Below are 23,764 nucleotides of genomic sequence, written 5' to 3'. Positions count from 1 at the left end.
CTCTCTCGTTTTCTCTTTGAATAATATGGATTAAAAAAAAAAAAAAAACAAATTTTCAAAAAAATCGATCATGGATTAAAAAAAAATCACAAATTTTCAAAAAATTCTATCATAGATTACAAAAAAAAATTCGATCATGGATTAAACAAAAAAAATCACAAATTTTCAAAAAATTCAATCATGGATTACATAAAATTCGATCATGGATTACATAAAATTCGATCATGGATTACATAAAATTCGATCATGGATTACAAAAAATAACAAACAAAAAAAACAGACAAAAAAAAACAAAAAATTCAATCGTGGATTACAAAAAAAGAAAAAAATAGTTCGATCATGGATTACAAAAAATTCAATCATGAATTACAAAAAACTCTATCATGGGTTACAAAAAAAGCAAAAAACAAAAAATTCAATCATGGATTACAAAAAAAAAAACAAACATTTCGATCATGAATTACAAAAAAAAAACAAACATTTCGATCATGTATTACAAAACATTCGATCATGGATTACAAAAAATTCTATCATGGGTTACAAAAAAAAAAAAAAAAACAAAAAAATCGATCATGGATTACAAGAAAAGAAAACAAACATTTCGATCATGGATTACAAAAAATTCTATTATGGGTTACAAAAAACCAAAAAATTCGATCATGGATTACAAAAAAACAAAAACAATTCGATCATGGATTACAAAAAAATCGATCAAGTATTACAAAAAAATCTATCATGGATTACAATACAAAAAAAAAAAAAAAAAAAAAAAAAAAAAAAATTCCGTACGGAACGGAATCGCCGATTCACTGTTTGGACTCGCCGATTCCGTACAGTGAATCGGCGATTTACTGTACAGAATCGTCCGATTCTCTCTAAAACCGGACGATTTTCGATTCTTTGGACGATTCGGTCCCTTTTCAAGATTTCCGAATCGAACAGGGCGAGTTTCACTGTATAATGAAAAACGTTACAGTGTATTTGTGTCTATTCATTTCAGTTGAGCCGTAGTTTTTTTGCCTTCCATTGTGCAGCCCCCTTCACAGTAATGGAAGAGAACCAAGGAGATGGAATTCAGAGGGAAAGGGAAATCCCATGAAAGCAAGAGAGATGATAAGAAAGATTGCAAGGATACAACTTACTGCAAGACCTAAAAAAAAACTTCTGAGCTTTGTGGAATTGAAGTAAATAAGCTATTGATATCTCATTACAGGTATTCTCCATTTCTGCAACTAAAGTGATCTTCTAATTTATTTAGAAACATGGGCTTAACAAAGTCCTTCTCTCTCTACAAAACCCATAACTTAATTTCCCTTCTCATCCCCCTTCCTCTGGCTTCTTCCCTTCAACAAATCTCGACAAAGACCCCTCCTCTTCCTCTCTCTAACCCATCTTCTCTCGCAAGTGATTCCGCAGCCTTAAACACTTCTTCCACCATAAATTATCTCATTGAATCGCTTGGTCTCTCTAAAGAAGCAGCTATTGCAACTTTTTCCATCTACCCCACCCTGAAAACATCTGGAAACCCTATCTCTGTAATAAAATTTCTCAGAAACTCTGGTTTCCTTGATACCCATATCGATGAAATTGTTAGTAGAGAACCCCAAATCCTTGCATCCGATGTCCAGAAAACACTCAAACCCAAATTGAGGTTATTCCAAGAGTTGGATCTTTCTGGCACTGAACTTAAGGACTTCATCACTGCAAACCCATCTCTTTTTCGTTATAGCGTTAATAAACGTCTTTACCCATCTGTCCTGTTTCTGAGAAACTATTTGACCAATGAAGAAATTTTAATGGCAATCAAGCGTTGTGGTTGGATCCTTTTCTTTGATCCTGATAAGATACTTCTACCCAACATAAATACTGTGCAAAAATTTGGAATTGTGGGTTCAGAGTTGGCAAAATTCTTGTCTAAATATCCTAGAATTTTTACGCAAGATCCCAAGAGGACTGAAGAAATTGCGGAGCGAGTTAAAGAACTTGGTTTCACTTCTCATTCAAATATGTTTTGCTATGCCATGATCGCATTGAGCTCCATTAGCAAAGAGACATTGCAGAGTAAAGTCACATTTTTCAAGAGTTGTGGGTGGTCGGAAGATGATATTTCTGCAGCTTTTAGGAGGATGCCTTACCTGTTATCTCTCTCTACAAAGAAGTTGAGGAAAGGTATGGAATATTTCACTAATGAAATGAAGTTTGATCAGTCTTTTTTGGTTGCTCATCCACAGCTTTTCTCTTATAGTTTAGAGGGAAGGGTGATTCCTAGGCATAAAGTGGTGGAAGCTTTGAGATTGAAGAATTTGTTGAAGAAGGATGTGTATTTTCTTGGAGTTTGTGGGAAGTTGGAGAAGGAATTTTTGGAGAAATATGTTTATTATTACGAGGATGAGGCAGTGTATTTGCTTAGAATCTATAAAGAGAGCAAAGAAAACACACTAAATGGTGCATAAGATTATGGTTTCTCAAAATTCACAATGAGAAATCCTGTGGCCTTTGTGGGAAGTTGGAGAAGGAATTTTTGCAGAAATATGTTTATTATTATGAGGATGAGGCGGAGTATTTGCTTAGAATCTATAAAGAAAGCAAAGAAAACCCACAAACTGGTGTTTAAGATTATGGTTTCTCAAAAGCCCCAATGAGAAATCAATAACTTTTTTGTTTTTCCCCTCTTTCTTTTGAACGGTAGAATTCTGTAACTTTTACATAAATTTTGTCAATTTCTGCAAAGGTGAATGATTTATAGTTTTCCTTATGAGATATTTATTTGGGGTTGGTGCTTAATTTTGATCTTTGGTCTCTTTTGATTCTTTAAACGTTAGCGCAGCTTAAGACACAGAAAGGCAGCTAACGTTTAAAATCTTAGATCCTATTTGGGAATTTGAGTTTCATGTATAAAGATTGTTTTGAATCTCTTTATTATCTGTGGCAATATATGTTTCAAACTTCTGTTTTTCTCATCGTCTAAAGTGGACTTGTTTAATTCATTTATTCCCCCTTATTACTGATAGAATTTGTTCACCTTTTTGGCCCAAGGAATCGGTGAGTGAGCAAGCTTTTTAATTTTGATAGTCAAACTTTTTCGGACATGTGGTTTTATGAATTACAATGTGATGCAGTAGTATTCAATATTCACTTATGTTGTGCACTGGTATGGTGTGATCTTGTGCTAGTTAAGAATACATTCTATTTTGACTTTTCGATTGATTTGTGGGGCTACGTTGGAATTTGAAATTTAACACTGTTCTTAACTCAAAAACATGCATATGGTTACCTCAATGTAGCTTGTAGTGTGCAATGCTAGTTGAACATATGGAAAAGTGAATCTAGAAATAATAAATTATAAAGATATGCTGAAGATGTCAGTTGAATGAAACGTATAATAACAAAAACAAAGAACATTGTTGTCGAGTAATCACAATAAATTACATGATAAGCTGTGGTCATCGTGAATGAATTTATGGAATTGAGGGTGTGTTAGTCTATCATGACAAAGTCAATTATAATTTACTATTTGGACATAAAGTGGTTATCACTTATTTTTATCGAAGCATGCATGAGCATTGTTGAGGAGCCTGCCTATATGTTCAAGATTTATGAAGGAAGAATGGAAGCCCTGGAATGGGTACTTATTGGACTTGAGCAATTAGAAATATTGCAACTGATGGCATCAACTTATGTAAATATTCACATAAACCTTCCTTGCTCTAGATTGAGGAAGTTGCTTAAGGATTTGTTTCTATTAGTGGCTTGTAGGGTCTCAGAAACTTTTTTCTGGCAGAGGTGTCTTGGGTTATTGGGGATGAGTCAGAAAATTGGTTCAAGATTTATCAAATAAGCAAAACCATAGGCATGGATTTGATCCTTAGCTTATGGGTCTATCACAGGCTTCTTAGTCAGCTTAGTCTAAAACCAAAAATTCAATTTTTGTTTGTGTTATGCTCCAATCCGTCTATGATATTGCTATTGCTCTTCTGTTCGTCCTCACTCTATCCATGATATTACACATTTGAAAATTTAAGAAAAGTGGTAACTTTCATATTGGATCTTGTTTGTCATGCTGTGTTAAATAGACTCGAATAATGTGTATATTGTGTAGATTCTAGGCATTGGTTCTATGTTGGTAACTTCCGATGGCATAAAACAATAGGGAAAATAAGATTTTGTTTCTAGTTGAAAATCCTGGACAACTGAACATCAACTTTTATTTTGATTCTTGAGCTGCTGCCTATTATAGGTCCTCTTAGTATCTCGTTGAAATTCAAGAATGATTGAATGTTTACTTCCATCTGGAGCCACCTACTTCGTTGATTCTCTCTATGTTATGACTTTTAGTGACGTGGGTATCGGTTTCGATTCGCTTGGTATATGGCACAAGAGATCAACAGACTCCAAATTTATATATTGCTTGGATTGGACCATGATTCCAAGCATAATCTGTTCATTGTAATGTATGGCCAGTGTGAACTTGGTATTTCTTGATTAATCTATACTGAACTTGCTTGCTTATTGGTCGGGCCTGATTTCTCGTCGTCCCGGTATGAGTGACCCGGTCAAAGGAATCCCGCGTGTGTGTGTGCATGTACGTGTAGTGCAGATAATAACCAATAAAGAGAGATTTTAATCGACAAAGAATGACTCGAGTACCTACCACGTCATTTGGGTTCAGGGGACGTGTCCGGACGATTCATCCTCTTAGATCATTTCGAAAACCCTCCAGCTGTTCTTGCAGCGCGGTTTGAATTCAGTTCCCTCGTTTTACTATACAATACTCAGATCTACACACTAAAAATGGCTTTCAAGGTATACCTTTTTGGGATATTCTCCTATTGGTAATTATATGGTAGATTGGGAAGTCTAGCCTACGCGTTAGAGTAATAAAGAAGAAGAAATAAAGATAGAGAAGAAAGATAAGAATAAGAGTGAATTGATGGGGAGTTTATTGTAGAGAGAAGAAGGAGAAGAAGAGAAAGAGGATGACCCGAGAATTGGGCCGCCTCTCGGCGTAACCTTTCTTAAGAAGCGTTACTGGAGACAAGGGAAAGTACAAGGCTCAAAGCCTTGGTACCCGGAGGTTTTGAAAAGTAGAGTTACATGACTAAGCCTATAACTATGCCACTAACCCAAAGAGCCCCTTAAAAGTGATCCAGTGAGAGAAGAGAAGAGAGCGAGAGCAAAAGAGATGAAAATCTCTCACAGCTCGAACACTGTATGACCTGGTGGTTAGAGTAGTATAAGGGTTAGAACTCTAAGAAAAGCTAGCTCAAGATGACCCCAACTCGAGTGATCAAGTGCAAGATAATCAATATCTCTTACGACTTAACTACACTGTACGAGCTGATGGTTAGAGTAGCAGTCCAAGAGTTAAAACCCTATGGCACTAACTCGAGAAGACCCCAAATTGAGTCTTCAAGGGTGAAAGAAGTGGTGAATAAGAGAGAGAATGAAGAATCAATGAAACAAAAACAAAGTAATATGAGTGAAAAGTCAAAATATGATTTAAAGAGAGGGGAAGTGTTTAAAATGAGAGAGAAATGAAATAAAGGGTGTAAAAGAAGATGGACCCGCCTATGGTGTGGGTCCAAGTATCTCAAGGTGTGTCAAGAAGGTAAGAAGGTAGAATGTAGAGGGGAAAGTGATGGACCCACTTTAGGTACGGGTCCGAGCTCAATAGGACAGGACGGGGTGAGGGAGGAGCGGGTCCAAGTATCTCAAGGTGTGTCAAGAAGGTAGAATGTAGAGGGGAAAGCGATGGACCCACTTTAGGTACGGGTTCGAGCTCAGTAGGACAGGACGGGGTGAGGGAGGATGAGAATATAAAAGATGGAGGGTTGGACCCGACTGTGGTGCGGGTCTGGGCCTCGGGTGAGATATAAGAGTGAGAGATAATAGAAGAGAATGGGGGAGAGAGAACTGGACCCGCCTATGGTGCGGGTCCAAGCTTCGGGGTGAGATGAGAAAGTGATAGAGGAAGAGGGAGAAGAGAGGGAAGGCTGGACCCGCACCTACTTTTAGATGAGGTGGGGGAATGAGAGAAGGACAAGAGAGAGGAAAGAAAGAATTGGATCCACCTATGGTGCGGGTCTGGGCTTTGGACTAGGTAATAGAGTGAGAGAGAATGGAAATGAAGGGAAAGAGAGCTGGATCCACTCTATGGTGCGGGTCTTGGACTTTGGACAAGAGAGAGAGGGTGATAGAAGAAGGGAAAAGAAAGGAAAGAGAGCTAGACTCACTCTATGGTGCGGGTCCGAGACTTTGGACGGATAGGGAAGGTGCAAGAATAGGGGCGGATAAGGAAGGTACAGGAATACAGGCGGATAATGAAGGCACAAGAATAGGTGCGGATATGGAAGGTACATAAATAGGGGGCGGATAGGGAAGGTGTAGGAATAGGGGTGGATGGGGAAGGTGCAGGAATATGGGCGAATAAGGAAGGTGTAAGAATAGGGGCGGATAGAGAAGGTGCAGGGAGAGGGGCGGATAGGGAAGGTGCAGGAATAAGGGCGGATAGGGAAGGTGCAGGAAGAGGGGCGGATAGGAAAAATGCAGGAAGAGTGGCGAGTAGGGAAGGTGTAAGAAGAGGGGGAGAGAGATGAGAGAAAGAAAGAGGGAGGGAAGCCTGGTCCGCCCTAGGTGTGGATCCGGACTTGAGCGAGAGAGAGAGGCCGAGAGAGAGAGAGGAAGAAAGAGAGAAGAGAGAAAAAGGAGAGAAGGAAGAGAGATAAATAGAGAGAAGAGAAAAGAACAAAGAGAAAGAGAGAGAAGAGAGAAAGAAAGGGAGGGAGAAAAGAGAGAGTGGACCTAGAATGGGCTTGAATCTAGGTGCACCTTCTGTCCCTTTGCATGCACATGAGAGAGAAGTCTTGGTCTTTATTGGTCTAGGCTAGGGTTTAAAGTCTAGGTGTATGGCTTAGGTGGGTTGGGTTGAGGTATGGTATATAAAACTAGGGAAGGTGTAACAAGAGGGGTGGATAGGGAAGCTGCAGGAAGAGGGGCAGATAGGGAAGGTGCATGAAGAGGGTTAAATAGGGAAGGCTCATGAATAGTGGCGGATAGGGAATGCGCAGGAAGAGGGCCGGATAGGGAAGGCGCAAGAAGGGGGGCGGATAGGGAAGGTGCAAGAAGAGGGATGGATAGGGAAAGGGCAGGAAGAGGGACATTTGGGAATGTGCAGGAAGAGTGGGGAGAGAGATGAGAGAAACAGAGAGGGAGGGAAGCAGGGTCTGCCCTAGGTGCGGGTCCGGACTCGAGCGAGAGAGAGAGAGGGGGAGAGAGAGAGAGAGAGAGAGATAAAAAAGAGAGAAAAAGAGATAAGAGAAAAGAAGAGAGAAGAAAGAAGAGAAAGAAAGATAGAGGAGAGAGAGTGGACTTAGAATGGGCTTGAACCTAGGTGCACATTCATTCAGTCCCTTTGCATGCACATGAGAGAGAAGTCTTGGTCTTTATGGGTCCAGGCTAGGGTTTAAAGTCTAGGTGTATAGCTTAGGTGGGTTGGGTTGATGTATGGTATATAAAACTAGGGGTTAGGGTAAGGTATAAAATAACTAAAGGTTATGGAGTACTATAGTGTATGAGGTACTATGGTATATGGAGTAGGGTAAGGTGTAGGCTAGCTAACGTAGGGAGTATGGTGTATGGGAAGGTGAGGTATATGGGAAGGTAGGGTGTATAGAATAGGGTATGGAGTAGGAAAGCTAAGGTAGGGTGTATGGGAAGGTAGGGTGTAGGGTTCCTAGGGGTATTTTCTCTCTAGAAAAGGTTTCACTCTCTTCCCATCTTGAGTCTTGAATTTGGAAGCCAAGCAAAAGAAAGATTATAATTCTCAAGCTTTTCTCATTAATTTCCAAAAGATCAAGAGAGTGTATTACAAATAACTTGAGTTACTTATAGAAAGCAACCATAAAACAAGGGTAGATTGTTCAAAAACTACCAAAATTGTCAAAAAATACACATTTTATGAATTAAAATATTAATCCCCTCTTTGGATCAAATGACCCAATTACCCTTCGGCACTTTTCAACAAATGACAACACCATCCTTCCATGAGGGACTTCTTGTCATTGCTAGGCCTTGAGAGTTTTTCGGACACTTATGGTGGTAATTCAGGCAATCAATCATCATAGAATCGATGCTTGAACTATTACATATGTTTTGATACCCTTTGAACGTCTTGAAACGGTTTTTTAAGAAAGAGCCCAAAATCCGGCCAAGTTCTATAAACTTATTATTCTTCAACCACCAATCCGACACGATCTATGACGTTCCAAGCTTTCATTTTGATCACAAATTGAAGATGACACTATCACGAACATTTTATGATAAATTTCGTCCATTTTGGTATCTGTTTGAGCATGTTTCAATTTTGGGAAGTCGTCGGAAAATGGGATTTCGACGACCGAAACGGTATGTCATTTTCGGCCGCAAAATTCGTATCATGTGGCCTTCGATCATAGATAAAAATTATATTAATTGTAGCTCTTTGAAGCATGGTCACAACAGACCCACACTTGCGACGATCCGACATCGGGTTTTTGAGCCATGACCTGTCAAAGAATTAGATGTTTTTCTTTTTAAAATATGAACTTTCATGTTTTGAGCCTATCTTCTCTCTAGAAATTCTCTCGTTCCGGTCCACGCCATGATGTGCGCCATATGTCAAAATGAGTGGGTCGTCGAGATCTAGCTCGTGTCCGAATTTGACCTTAATTGGTATCAAAACGAGCAAGTTATGAGCATTTGAAAATCATCCCAAAATGAGAAAACACAGTTTTCGTAAATAAAAATTGGTTCACCAAGGCTGCGCCGCAATAGAGTTATAGTTATGGGGTCTATTTTGAAACTGCAATAGGTCTGATATTGTTTTGAAACCCAGAAAATAGGGCTATAGTTATAGGGTCTATTTTCAGCATGATAGAAATTGGATTTGAAAGCCAAGTTTCTTCGTGCTCAGATCAAAACTCGTTAGAACATGACGAAACTTTGTGGGTGTCCTTGGGTATCTAAACTTTGTGGGTGTCCTTTAGGTATCTAAAACTATCATCTCATGCAATTTGAGGCCATTCTAATACTTTTTCAGAGGTTTTTCAATTTTAGGCTTATTGCTACCTTGTTCTCGTGATCTGGTAGTGTCTTGGACACCGGCGGGACTATGTTACTACCGGCTCTCTCGTTATTCGCCCCGAGAATACAAGTACGTATAACACTTACACGCATTCTTCAAAAAGCTAAAAGAAACACAACAAAGTTGAAAAGTTGAGAAAATGAACTTATTAGATAAGCTGAATACATTCAGATACTGGGTTCCATAACTTGATTAAAATGAGATAGTAACTTCATTAAAATTGGATAGCAGAAGGAAGGCAATTTAGTGGATCGTTGAGATTGTAACTTGATTAAAATGGAACTCGCGGAGAGAGGAGTTCAGAAAAATTTCTTGCGCGGTTATGAGAGACTTTGGGTTGTAACTTCTAACTTGTATTAAGTGTTGAAATTAACTGGTGTTAATTTCTAGACTTAGATTGTTACTTCCAGAGTTTATAATTTCCAAAAGGAAATGAAATTGTTTTTAATTTTGAGTATGGCTGTAAGTCTATTGACTCTTGAACTCTGGATCAAAGAGATAAAAACGTCCCCTGTAATTCATAAAGGGGAAAGTTTATATAGAGCCCGGCTTTAAACAATCAAATTTGAGCCTATCTCAAAAATTTCACTAGAAGATGTTGTTTTCATGCTCAAATATCCTCAAATTGATCGTCTCGACATCAAAATGTATAGACATGAAAAAAAATAGATTTCAAATTTTGGAAATAGGATATTTTGTAATGCATTTTTGGATCGTCAGTTTTCAAGATTTTCAAGTTTTCATAGATCTATCTATCTACACTATTTTTGAAGCTTTAAAATTCATAAATAAAGACAAAAATATATTTTAAGGCTATCACAAAGATTTTCATTATTAAAACCACATTTCTCAACACTATTTGAAGGTAAGCTCTAATTTGATGGTTTAGAGCCTAGGCTCTATACAAACTGCACCCATTTATAAAAGCTCCAAACTCTGTTGTAAGTCATATGAACACCGAGGAGTATGGAGATATAAGTTAAGCTTGGTGAAACTTTGTGTAAAATTTAGAGAAATTTATGATAATATCCACAAAATAAGCGTTATTACATAACCCCCCTCAAATCATTGGGATGATGATGACATAAGCCCCCTCATTTTTGGTATTTTACGTGTGTTTTCTTTTTCTCTCTTTTTTTTTCTAATTTTCAAATTGTTATCGGATTTTAAGCGATAAAGGTACGTCATGACTTTGGATATTGAATATCTGAAATCATATTCTTATATACAAAATCAAATGTGATTAAGGATATTTATCCCGAAATCATATTTGATTTTGTATACGAGGACTTGACTTTGGATATTCAAGATCCAAATCTGAACTTACTTTTGATCGGTCTCGAAATTAAAGTTAGTTGCAAGGCTAAAGAGAACATATCATTAAAAGTTTTGATCCTCGAAATACTCCTATACCGAGATTTACTTGTGGGAATAAGTGTATTGTATGCTACCTAGGGACCATAAAATCATCTCAGGGTAGTTCACATCATAAAGCACTTGGATTTTTTCTTTTTCTCAATAAACATACACTGAAAAATGGGTCCGTCCTTCAATTTTGGACCATTAATCTATTTTTAATTCAGAAAATAATATATTTTTACTTTAAATTTTCCTAATTTAATGTCCTTCCCCCTCGTCTCTTCTTATAATTGGAAATTTTCCAGCCCTTAATTGGAAAGAATAGATACAATGAGATATGAAAATGAGAAGATCATATTTATGGCCATACTTCTATACTGGAGACCTAATAATTACTTAGGGTTTGGTCCAAAAATTGGTGTAGAAATAGAGAACCAACTAAAAAAATGGGTATATCTGCGTACTTGTGAACCGAGGGGAGGGCCTGGACCATAAAGTGTGGCACGAGGGCAGGGCAGGCTAGGGCCACTAGGCCCTGAGTGCGGGGCATGGCTAGGGCAACGACATCCCCGGCCTAGCTCAGCCTTCTTTTCTTTTTTTTTTTCTTTTTCCTTGAGTTCTTTTCTTTTTATCTAAGCTGGCCTGGCCTTGATAGGGCTAGGGCTGAGCCAGGCTCAAACCCACCTTATGGGGACTAAGGCCTAACTAGGGCTAAGTCAGCCCAGCTAAGGCCTGGCTTGTTGCTAGCCCTTATTTCATACAATATATTTATAATATATTTATAGTAATATAATGAAACAGACTTTGAAAAATCATGTTAGGGCGCTTGGTTTGACAGCAATTTTTTTTAAGACTCTTTTCATTTAGATGAACAATTTCGAAAAAAGAATTTTGAAACACACTTTAAAAGGTCATTTTCAAGTCAATTAACATAGGTCTTTCGGGGATGATTGGAACTAACCTTAGAAGGATTTTTTACTGGATTTTAGAAACACTGAATCAAGTTTTCACTAGAGTTACCAGACTGCCCATTCAATTGGTTGAAGAGTCTAGATTAATTCAAAGTAATATGATTATTAGTCGACTCTATTTAACTGAATTATAAAAATAATAAGAAAAAATATAAATAGAAGATTAAATATATTTAATAATTAGTTACCCATTTTGGTTAGTCGAATTGGTTAAAACTAGCTAATCAATCTCACAAAATTGGTTAAATATTAGTTTTAGTTGAATATCATTCAAACTTAGTTTTTACTCTAAACTAGAACAAGCAAGACAGTAATGATTTGACGACCACCACCTTGGTTCTGGTTTTAATAAGGAAAATGGTTTGATAGGACCCTATCAAAAAACATAAAAGCTTATCTCATAACTCATCAAAAATTGTAATTCAAGCATCAGAAAACCTTTACAACAATCATTTCGGTTTGAACATTATGGTTGTGAAAAAAATAAAGATTTCCAACTCTAAAAATAGTGTATATTGCAACAAATTATCTAGACTGCCCATTTCATCATAAAATAAATATTCGTAAATCTGTATTATTTTTTGAGTTTCAAAAAAAATTTTGGTGTTGAAAATTGATTTTAGATCTAGATATTTTTAGTGTTGAAACCAAAGTTCGCAAAACCGGCCGGTCTGAACCGGAACCCACTGGTTAGATCGGTACTAGAAAGGTACCGATTCCGATTAAGACAGGTTTTAGGGTACTAGTAAAAAGTTGAGAATGTCTAAAAAAGGTGACTACCAAAACTGGCCGGTTCGACGGTGAATCGGCGGTTTTAAGTCAAAATCTGCCGGTTTCCTCTAACCAGTCCAGTTTACTATTATAACAGGCGACATAATCGTCATAACGGTATCCTATTAAATAACGACTGTTATTTGACTCATAGGCCGTTATTTTAAATAGAGCATGTGATTCTCGTGTTGCAACCTTTTTTTTATTCAATTTTCTGGTTGTTTTTTATTTCTTTTGATGAATTATTACACTTATGCAATTGAAATTTTCTATAAATAATTGTTTATTGAATAAAAAATCAATGAAGAACGGTTTTTGGTGGATTGAAATGGCAGATTTCTGAAACTGCGAAATTTCAGCCATTTTGTCAATCAGAGCTTCAATACCCCATAAATATGCATGGAAACGTAGGGCTTTGATTCATTACTGAAGCCTTAAACTTTTTCCTATTTTGATTTGTTGAAAACGATGAATTTTGGAGGTTGATTTCGGCCGAAAATGTTGCTGCTCCAAGAATTGTATCCGATGAAAAACAATTTGATTTTTGATCGACGTATTGATCGTTTTTTATTGAATTGATTAGTTAATTTTGATCATCAAGGCTTCATAAATCGAATACGTCAGATATGTTGATTTATCATTGAGTACATTTATTTATATGGATTTTTTTGTTGCATTTTTTTGTTGAAAATTGTGTGAAATGAAATATCCACCATTTTTTGAAGAACGATCTCAATAGTGAATTGATCTTCATAATATTTGGGGCATTTTAATTGTGATTGAAGTATCTATCATATCTCCATGTCAATTTTTTCAAAAAATGAATAATTTGGGGCTGATTTTGACTCTAAAGAATCGGTTTCTTTGGCTCGATTTTAGGGTTCTTAAAAAAAATTTGTTTCTTAATAAAATTACGATTTTTTTATAAAAATATGTTATTTGTGATGAATATGAGAAAAAAATAAATTCTTTGTTTTTTAATTTTATATATTTTTGATGAGCTTGTTGGATTGTTTTTAATGTTATATATATTTTTTGTACAAAAATATGTTTTTTTGTGATGAATATGAGAAAAACATTTCTTCCTTTTTAATGTTATATATTTTTTGTGAGCTTGTTGAATTGTTTTTAATGTTATATTTTTTTACAAAAGTATGTTTTTTTTTTTTTATGAATATGAAAAAAAATATTTCTTTCTTTGAAATGTTATATATTTTTGGTGAGCTTGTTGGATTGTTTTTAATGTTATATATATATTTTTTTACAAAAATATTTTTTATTTATGAATATGAGAAAAATGTATTTCTTTCTTTTTAATGTTATATATTTTTGGTGAGCTTATTGGATTGTTTTTAATGTTAAATATGTTTTTTTTTACACAAATATGTTTTTTTTGGGATGAATATGTGAAAAAAATATTTATTTCCTTTTCATGTTATAAAACAGCAGGTACATTGGTTAACCCAAACGGTATCACCAGAAATTCGTAACGGCCATACCGAGTCTTGAATGTGATTTTGGAAACATCCCCTTTCTTAACCCGCAATTGATTATAGCCAGACCGGAGGTCAATCTTAGAAAATACTTGGGCCCCTTGAAGTTGATCAAATAAGTCATCAATTCTAGGCAAGGGGTCCTTATTCTTCACCGTCACCTGACTCAGTTGTCTATAATCGTTACATAGCCTCAAAGACCCATCCTTCTTCTTTACAAACAGGACTGGTGCACCTCATGGTGATACACTAGGTCGGATGAACCCCTTATCCAATAGTTCCCGCAATTTCTCTTTTAGTTTTTTTAATCGGCTGGGGTCATCCTATAAAGGGCATTAGAAATGAGAGCAGTACCAGGGGCTACCTCTACTTCAAACTCTATCTCCCTTACTGGGGGTAGAGAGGCTAACTCTTCAGGGAAGACCTCTGGATATTCTTTCACCACCGGTATCTCTTCGAACTTGGAGTGGACATTCTGATTTTCTACTACATAAGCCAAGTATCCTGTACATCTTTTGGCCAACAGGCGAGAAGCCCAAAGGGCTGAGATGATGTGTAGAGGGGAAACATCATTGATACCTATAAATCTATGTTCAGGTTGGTTCGGGCATTTAAAAGTTACAGTCTTATCATGGCAGTTCATAGCATGGTGTGTGGATAACCAGTCCATGCCCAAAATGATATCAAAATCTTGAATGTCTAGGAGTATTAAGTCTATAGGTAACATATGCCTCTAAAGCACAACCCCATAATGTTTATACACTATGTTAGTTTCTATAGATTCCCCCATAGGTGAGCATACTGCCAAGATCCAGTCAAGTTGTGCAGATTTAACATTCAAGTGGCAAAAGAATGGGAAGATCCAGGGTCAATTAAACTTCTTGCTTCAATTTCGCAAACAGAAAGCGTACTTCGAATAACAGAGGTCGGTGCCTTAGCCTCTTGCTCTGTCAGGGTGAAAACCCGACCTTGAGTCCTTGGCCGGTCCTCTAGTCCCTTCATCAGGCAATCCTTTACTAAATGGCCTGGCTTGTCGCATAAAAAAAAAGCCTTGGTCTTCCTGAAGCATTCAGTTGTTGTATGGTTACTCAAGCTACAATGAGGGCAAACTAAGTGCCGATTGCCCCTTATATCACCTTGAAAAGTCCTCTGAATCTTGATACCGCCTTGATTCTTCCTGATCTTAAATTCTCCCCTTGGGGAGGTTGGGCTTTCCTCTTAAAATTCCTGGGCTACGTGGCTCCCAATCTCCCTTCCTTCCTCAAATGAAAATCTTCACAATCTCTTTCTATTTTCAGGGCAAGATCCACCAGTGGGGAGAAGGTCTTGAGGTTTGTCGAAATTACCCTTCCTTGTGTATCGGTTCGAAGGCCCCTCTCAAATTTACTTGCTTTTCACGCCTCAATATCAATAATATGCGGCGTGAATCTTGAGAGCTCAGCAAATTTTGCTGCGTACTGCTCCACAAACATATTTCCTTGCTGCAGCTCTATGAATTCCACCTCTTTCCTTCTCTTACCAAGTCAGGAAAATATTTCTCATAAAATGCTTCTAGAAAATTCTCCCAAGTGGTTAAAGTTTCTGTCCTATCCTGAGACTGCTTCAACAAGCTCCACCAATGCTTAGCTTCTCCTTCAAGCATGAAGGTACCCAACCTCACTTTCTGTTCATCTGTACAGTTTAGGACTTCAAAGATATTTTCTACGTGCCTTCTCCATCTCTCAACTTTCTCTACTCCCCCATCCCCCACAAAGGTTGGAGGTGCCAGCCTCCTGAATCTTTCTATCAACCCACTAACATTTTGCTCTGGGGCAAGGGTGGATGGGGCCGGCATCGATTCCCTCATCATTTGTGTCATGGTGCTTAGAGTCCTGAAGAATTCACTGAAGGCTTCGGTGTTCTCGTTGATGAAACTCACATTGTTGGCACGAGTCCTCGTCATCTTCGACCTAAAACACAAGCACCCAGTTACTAGCCTATCAAAGGACTATACTAAAGACACTTTCAAAACTTCCTAGGCCAAAAGTCCTATCCTAGTTGCTCTGATACCATAAATTGTCATGACCCCGCCCCCTGACCCCATACCATACATGTCAGAAGGCAGCAAAGTGTAGGACCGTGACATGAGGTGGCGAACGTGGGAGGGGCTCAACGCATATAGAGAGGCAATCAAGAGCAAACCATGAAATAAAGCTAAAATCCATTCATCAAGATAGTAGTTAAATTCAAAGCAAAGTCATATCCATTTACACATTCATTCACCAAAATTCTTTACAATCGATTTAAGGCACTATTGGCCCACAAAAATTACAGAGTTACGTGAAACATCATAGTGGAATAGCCACCAAATACATACTATAAAAAGCTTCTAAGAGCAACTCCACTGGGCTTCAAGCTTCACCCGCCCAACATACAGATCAACTGCTCGGTCTTCAGGTCAAAGGCTATAACTCTACAATCATGGGACTGAAACGGAATGAGCTAACAACTCAGTAAGCAGATCTACACCATTGCATTCCAACTTTACAAACGGTGATAGCAGATAACAGTGCTCACTAATTTACAGAGATACTAAGAAGATTTCCTCTATTGTGCCCTTCAGTACTTTAATAGTATAAGAATAAATGCAGTTCAATTATCAGGAACATACAGTGTGTAAGTCAGAAATCATTTCATCTTAAACAGAACAATAAAGTTGACTGATTATAGTTTCACACAGTAAAAGCTAGAAAAGCCTACTCCTGAAATAGAAGTTCTACTGATCAGGTTAAGCCAATCCTGTAGCTTGGAACCTCTACCCTTGTTCAGGAGGGAGGACAATGACAAGCGAGTGTCCCACTTTGTAATGTCCTCACATACACGCACACATGGCCCCAGCGCACTTTGGGGTTTTCGATAGGCAGTGGCTTTGCAAGACACTACCCTCTCCTTATGCCCTTCGACCAGAGAGCGTTAGACTACCATTGGGTGTCTCAATGCATAGTGTCCATGAAATTTGGGAGGGAGCAACCCACTCTATTATCTAATTTCACCTCCCGATCCCAAGCCTATCATTGGGGTCGAAGTAAAGTCAATCAATTGTTGGTATAACAGTCTCCAACTACCAATGTGTGTCCCATTGCGTAGTGGTCAATGTCACAGTATAACACATTATAAAGCAGTATCACAATACCCACTACTAATGGGTGGCCCATTGTGTAGTGGTCAGCATCAGTATGGCTTACAGTATCAGTAACACAGTACAAAGCAGTATAACAGTACCCACTATCAATGGGTGGCCCATTGCGTAGTGGTCAGTGTCACAGTTTAACAGTATCAGTATCACAGTACTACAGTATCAGTATCATAGTATGACAGTATCAGCATCACAATATGACAGTATCAGTATCACAGTATGATAGCATCAGTATCACAGTATAGCATTTTCAGTATCACAGTACCACATTTCAGTATCACAATTTACATTTCCTGCAATTTCAGATAGTGATGTCCGATAAAAAACGGGGTCGTAACTTTCGATCCATTAGGAATTAGGTGATGGTTCTAAAACACCTATCAAATGGAGGTGGTTGGAAAGCATTTGGACCTCTTTTGGCCCTTCAAAAGCTCATTAGAATAAAGACATTCCATCTGAAATATGTTGTGCAATTGAGATAGTGACATATCCTACTTAGCATAGTCATAACTTTCAATTCATGAGGCATTTTAAAGTGAATTCAAGACCAAAATTTGAGTAACAACACGTATCTTCCCAACAATAATAGTTTGGAAGAATTTGGGCTCCATTTGGTTATTTAAATGTTTGTGACATCCAAAGTGAAGGTTCTAAATTTTAGTAAAATCTGTCTACAGTGACATGCTTCACAAATAATTTCATAACTTTCAATCTAAAAGAAATTTCGAAATGATTTCTGCATGAAACTTTAAGCCTACTCAGATATCTTTCAAATGACGATCATTTGAGAAAAATTGGATTTCATTTGGTTGGTAAAAACCCATGGCAACGGTAGTGACAATGATGAAACTCAGTGCAGTTTGTTAACAGTGACATGTCTATACATATTAGGACATAACGTTTCATTCATTAGGAATATTAATACGGTTTAAACATGAAGATTGTAGTAGACTCATGCATATTTCTAATGACAATGATTTGAGGTCATTTGGACCTCATTTGTCTGCTCAAATGCTTGGTACAAGAAATGAATGTTTCAGGAAATTTCAAAGTGGCACAAGCATGCTTCATAAACATACTTCATAGCTTTCAATTCACAGTAGAAAATGTCACAAAATTTGTTTCATCTTGATTTAGACACATATAAACACTTTTCTACATATTTTTGTAAGCAATTGATTCATGTTTAATACTAAGGTTCGACATGAATGAGACATCAAAACTATGAAAATAGTGTATATACAGTCACTTTCCACTTTCAATTCATTCTTATCATTCCTTTTTAGTTTCATACTTCAACAAAATTATGGAAGCAATGGTGATTAGACCTACTTACCTGGTTCAACAGGGCTTTCTTCCAACAGAACTTCTCCTTACAGTCCTCTTTCTCCAATTCCTAGCAAAGGCTTCAAAGGCTAAGAGAGAGAGAGAGAGAGCTGGGTTGATATATAGGTAAGGATAAAGGTTGGCAACAAGCCACCTCCAAGTGGTACAAGGAGGGGGGATGAGGTAGCAACAAGCCACCTCCAAGTGACACAAGGAGTACAGCCATGTGTTTAAAGGGCAAAGACAAAACAAAAAAAGAAGAGGGAACAGAAAAGGAAGTCCCTCATGGACTACCCTACTCCAATAATCCCGGCGGTCTATTCTCACTGTATTTCTAACACTCGCGGCGGTAACACCATCTCATAGCCGTGCGTACTCCTTCTCTATCGAACTTTTCTTGCTGTACGTGCCTTCTTAGCCGAAAAAAGCTCGGTCCTTACAACAATGCTTAGAAGTGCTCAACGGAGTCAAAGGATGAATAACTATGCAGTGAAGGTGTTGAAAATATCAAGGCAAGATGCAAAGATGCATTAAGAATACAAGGGGTATATGAACGAAACAAAAATGCATTGGATGCTAAGGCATGCATGAAAGTAATAATATGGGAAATGAAGGGTTACACGAGGATATGAAGGGTCCCATAAAGAAATGCTTCAAGAGGATCATGGTGTTTAAGAAAAATATTCGTGATGTTCTAAACATCCATGATGCTCAAGAAATATATTAGAATGCTCAAGGAAGTATTCATGGTGCTCGAAAATATTGGTGATGTTCAAAGAACATATTCATGACACTCAAGAATATGCTGGTGATGTTCAGAAAAACTTCATGAGGATTCAACGTAATATTCGTGATGCCTAAACATGATCGCGATGCTCAAGAAGACATTTGTGAGGTTCAAAAGTGCTTATGGTGGTCAATGTAATAGTTGCAGTGCTCAAAAAGACATTTGTGAAGCTCAAACATGCTCATGGTGTTCAAAGCAATGATCGTGAAGCTCCAAAATACTCATGGTACTCAAAAGCAATGCTTATGGTTCGTGATGCTATAAGGAAATATTTGTGATGCTCAGTAATATGTTCGTGAGGTTTAAAGTGATATTCATGAAGCCCAAAAAATTTCGTGGTGCTCATAAGATTGTTCATGATGATCACTAAGAGCTAAGGGTGCTCAATATATGCTAAGCATGCTTCAGGAAGGCTTAAAAGTGCTCATGGATGATCAATTTATCAAGACTATGCTCAAAGAAGGGTATTCATGCATAAAAACAAACATGGAGTATGCAAATAAGAAGCAAGAAATGATAAGGGAGTATCAAAATTATAAAGGAAAGAAGTGGTTAGCTGGGGTCTCATCTTAACCCCCCTTTACAACTCACTTTCCCACTCTAAGAGAATGGTCTCTCTTACTTTCTCTCTCTGAAAATGAGAAGGAATGAAGAAAATGGAGCCCCCTTTGCCCTTATATAGGCCTTGTACAACCCATTTCCCCATGTACCCTTACAACTCCTTTATTCCACAGCAGTCCACAAGGAAAGAAAGTGTCATTTTAAGGAAGATGGAGGGCCTAGAGGTCAAAGAAAAAGGAAAAATGATCGCCCCTGCCCTTGACTACCCTTTTGATTAAAAAAATCCCCCAAGGGAAAAAGGAAAAATTCTCCAAATGATGTCAAAATGGGGCGAACCTGGCTTGTTGTGAAGCTCTAGCGCAGCCCAATTCAAAGGTCCCCATTACGGGCCATAAATGGGGCTCTGGCCTGGGCCGCTGGGCTCACAAAGGCCTGGCCTCTCTCTCCTCTCAGTCAAAGCTCCCGAGCCCGCACCTAGGTGCCAGACCATCTCTCCTTCGGTCACTCTTTCTTCTTTCGCTCTCTCTCTCTCACGATAAAACACACGGACCCGTGCCTAGGACGGGTTCGTCACTCCTTCCCCTCACCTTCTATCTTCTCTCACCGTCAAACACATTGACCCATGCCGAGGACAGGTCTGTCACTCTCTCCCCCTACTGTCTTTTTCGTCTCTCCCTCTCACAATCAACTACATGGACTCGCACCTAGGGGAGCCCCATCATCCTCTCTCTCCCATGTTTTCTTGTCTCTTTCTCTCTCTCTCGTGCACCATTAACAACACGGAGCTGCGCCAAAGGCGGGTCCGACATCTCTCCTCACCCTAATCATCCTCGTTTTTCGTTCTCACTTTCTCTCATTTGTCACTAAGTCACAGGAGCCCACGACTCAGCCGTGAGCTCAACACACTCTGGTGCACAGTGACACAAGTGATAAAAGGGTTTAAACCCTTTGAATTCACTTACACACACTAACCCCTCAATGGGTAACCCATTCAAGCTATATGCAGCCCAAAAACTCTGAGCTCATTAGCCCCTATTTTTCAAAGCTTCTAGGTTTAAACCATGAACCTATTAACCCAGTGGAACCCTGCGTTCAGCTTATAAAAGTTATAATGGGTCCATATTACGCATTCAAGACCCACTTCCAAAACCCACTTCAAAACGGTCTAGACATTTATAAAAATGATGCACCTCACCTAGGTCATTTTCATTGATAAAGATGCGTCTATCCTTAATACACTTGATCCCCAATGGAGATACACTGAGCATTTTTGTAAGGATATCCTTGTCCCTAATATGCTCAAGCACTAGTAGAGATACGCCTTTGTATAAGCTCCAAAAATGCAGTCAAGCCTAGCAATCGACGGATGCATAACTTCCACCATAAATTCTCTCACAAAAACCATGGGAATCCTAATCACCCCATTGTCTTGACTTATCAACCCCATGAGTTAGGTAAAACACCATCTCTTTATCAAAGAAATTACCTCTTCCATTGAAATTTCATAAACCCTCCTAGAAACCCCTTCACTTGGGCTTCGCTTAAGCACTCATTATCCCCATGGAGCCATACCAAAAATACCCTACTCATCTGAGCCTTCATAAGACCCCATGAGTAATACCTGACCTGAAGAGTCATATGGACCCTCAGTAGTCTATTATCCCCAGTGGTCCATCACCCGTAGTGGTCCATCACTTTAGTGATCCATGATTCCTAGTGGGTCGTCATCCCCAGTGGTGCAGTTATGCTTCACTCTCCTAATAAAAGCCTCACACATGGTATCCATTACCCAAGTGAGCCTACAGTTATAACCTCTCTATCCTATTCCTCATCCAGGAGGATACCTCTTTTATAAAGACGGACACAGTTATCAAGCTGTGGGTAAAATCGTCCCAAAAAAAAGAAGCCAAGCATAATGAATATCCAATGAGAATCATCATAGTAAAAGTGAGAGCTTCAGGAGGACATAGCCATGAAGCTATGGGTAAAATTGCCATAAATAAAATTGGGTATGGTGAATAGGGTTGAGGTCGTGGTGGTAGCACTACTTGAGCCTTAGCTTTCGGTCTAAGTTTCCATTCCCACTGACACATTCGAAAACTGCTAATTACTTCTACAAATGTGTACGGGCTTGTATTCCTCACTGATCTACCCAAAAAAATAAAAATAAAACCTAAAAGGGCACTATGAGTAAAAATGAAAGACATGCGTGGCTATGAAGCCACGAGTAAAAGCGTTTTAAAATAGAAAATCATGCATGATGAAACCTTGAAAGGGCATCATCAGTAAAAATAGAAATAACAAGGTGGACGTGACCTCAAAGTCACATGTAAAAGAGCTTCAATAAAAGAATAAGTTTTTTGAAAGCCGTTCTGCAGCACCACTTCTATCCAGTTCATGTGAAAACCTCAAAGGGCGTTTGGACTAATAAATATTGTTGTTGCAACGCTCACCCTCATAGGCGGCTTCAACCAATTCAAAGGCAGCAAAAGCTCAGTGGTTTAGGAATCAATACCCCTCATAGGGTACCTTACCACTTAGACCAAAAAGAGCTTAAGAAAATCCAATGACTCGGCGTAGCCCTCAAAGGATTATTGAAGATCAGAAGAATCATCAAGATGGCAAGTCAGGTCAGCCATTTATTGAAGAGATTTTCCAATTCAAGATGTCAACCAAAAATAGGAAGAGCATGTTGACAATTCGAGATAGAAGTTCTTATAAGGCAATTGATTGCCTAGCCTAGATCGATACGTCGGTTCCAAGTGTAACTGCCTGATTAAGGCTCCCATCTACTGGATGATTTAGACTTTCGAGATGGCCACTAAAAAGCCCTCGATTAAGCTCCAGTATGATTGGGGTTCAAGCCTGAAAGAGACCGTCTTACTAAGGCCTCAGTTACAAACAGGTTTAGACTTTCAAGATGGCCACCAAAAAAGCCCCTAACTAAGCCCGATATATTGGGTGTAAACCCCCAAAGAGACACCCCCTGTGACATCAGTCCAAATCCTAGTGAAGCAGTACATATGCCCCATTAGGGCCTCTTCTTGATTGTCTATATAAAGCAAAATAGATAAATTGAACGCTCAATGTAAAATGAGAAGGAAGCCCTTAAGTAAGGTCCCCATCGCTAGTCTTTCAAGAAAAATCTTACGAACTGGGAAGGAAGTCTCCAAGCAAGACCCTGATTGCCAGTTACACATAGATTCTGATAATACTGAGTCCTAAGCCCTTAAACAAGGCCCCCAGTTGTTAGATCCAAAAATGCTACAAGATTGGGATTCAAGCTCCAAAGGCACCCACCAGTTGGCTCACTAGGAAGCACTAATAAGTTGGGAAGGAAGCCCTTAAGCAAGGCCCCCAGTCAACATGTTCCCCCCAGAAAAGGGATTTTAGCAGGGTTTATCGATCCCTTAAACAAGGGCCCCCAATCATTAGAATCCAATTTGGTCATCCCTTGGGAAGAAGCTTGGCAGGGTCTCCCCATCAAGGATCGTGTTGATGCTGGTGATCAAGAAGAAAAAGATTGTTGAGAGACAATAAAAGTGCCTCAGTGAGGATTTGAAAGGTGAACTCTGATGAAGTTTTGTTTTGAATGACACAGTTCTCGCTTCTCTTGAAGAGTAGCATTCGGTGGAGAAAGTTGTTATACATCATTTTTAACATGCTTGTATCATTGGGATGCATAAGGAGAGTGTCAGTAGTAACCTGATCCCACAGGTGCCCAAGACACCGCCAGACCACGGGAACACTGTAACATTAAGCCTGATATTGGGTGACCATTAAAGAAGTGTTAGAATGGCCTCAAATTGAATGAGATAATATTTTTATATGCCTAAGGACACCCGTAAAGTTTCTCCGCATTCTGACAAGTTTTGAGCCGATCAAGATGAAACTCAATTTTCAAATCCAGTTCCTTTCTTGCTGAAAATAGACCCTATAACTACAATCTTATTTTTTGGGTCTCAAAAAAGTATCAGACTACTACCATTAGATTCGAAACGTTGAAAAACCCCCAGGTACCAAATTTCGACTCTATCAGACCTTCTGGGACCATTCTAGGCTAACTTACCAAAAAAAGGTGGTTTTTACACTATTGCAATGCAGTCTCGGTGAACCAGTTTCCATTTATGGGAACTATGTTTTCTCATTTTAGGATAAATTTCAAATGTTCATAACCTGTTCATTTTGGGTCCAATTAAG

At 38.5% G+C, this 23,764-nt stretch overlaps 1 protein-coding gene across 2 annotated transcripts; it reads left to right on the top strand.

Moving 5' to 3' along the window:
- The first annotated feature begins 975 nt into the window (after nucleotides 1-975).
- On the top strand, nucleotides 976-2,784 carry LOC18423735 (transcription termination factor MTERF8, chloroplastic). 2 transcript variants are annotated; one of them, XM_088865195.1, is made up of 2 exons: nucleotides 981-2,169; nucleotides 2,246-2,784. In XM_088865195.1, exons 1-2 carry the CDS (start codon nucleotides 1,263-1,265, stop codon nucleotides 2,248-2,250), a joined length of 912 nt encoding a protein of 303 aa, XP_088721321.1. In that variant the 5' UTR covers nucleotides 981-1,262; the 3' UTR covers nucleotides 2,251-2,784. The 2 variants fall into 2 exon arrangements, with proteins under 2 accessions (XP_006828404.1, XP_088721321.1); XM_006828341.4 differs by having other exon boundaries at nucleotides 976-2,784.
- The last annotated feature ends 20,980 nt before the right edge of the window (nucleotides 2,785-23,764 follow it).

Source organism: Amborella trichopoda, chromosome 4 (assembly GCF_054954075.1).
Source record: "Amborella trichopoda isolate Santa Cruz 75 chromosome 4, AtrichopodaSantaCruz75HAP2 v2.0, whole genome shotgun sequence".
NCBI lineage: Eukaryota > Viridiplantae > Streptophyta > Magnoliopsida > Amborellales > Amborellaceae > Amborella > Amborella trichopoda.
The sequence above is the reverse complement of the archived record's forward strand: the minus strand, read 5'-3'. Positions and strand labels throughout refer to the sequence as shown.

Bases quoted from the DNA above. Each gene is read 5' to 3' on its own strand.
- LOC18423735 (XM_006828341.4), top strand. From the start codon at position 1,263: ATGGGCTTAACAAAGTCCTTCTCTCTCTACAAAACCCATAACTTAATT.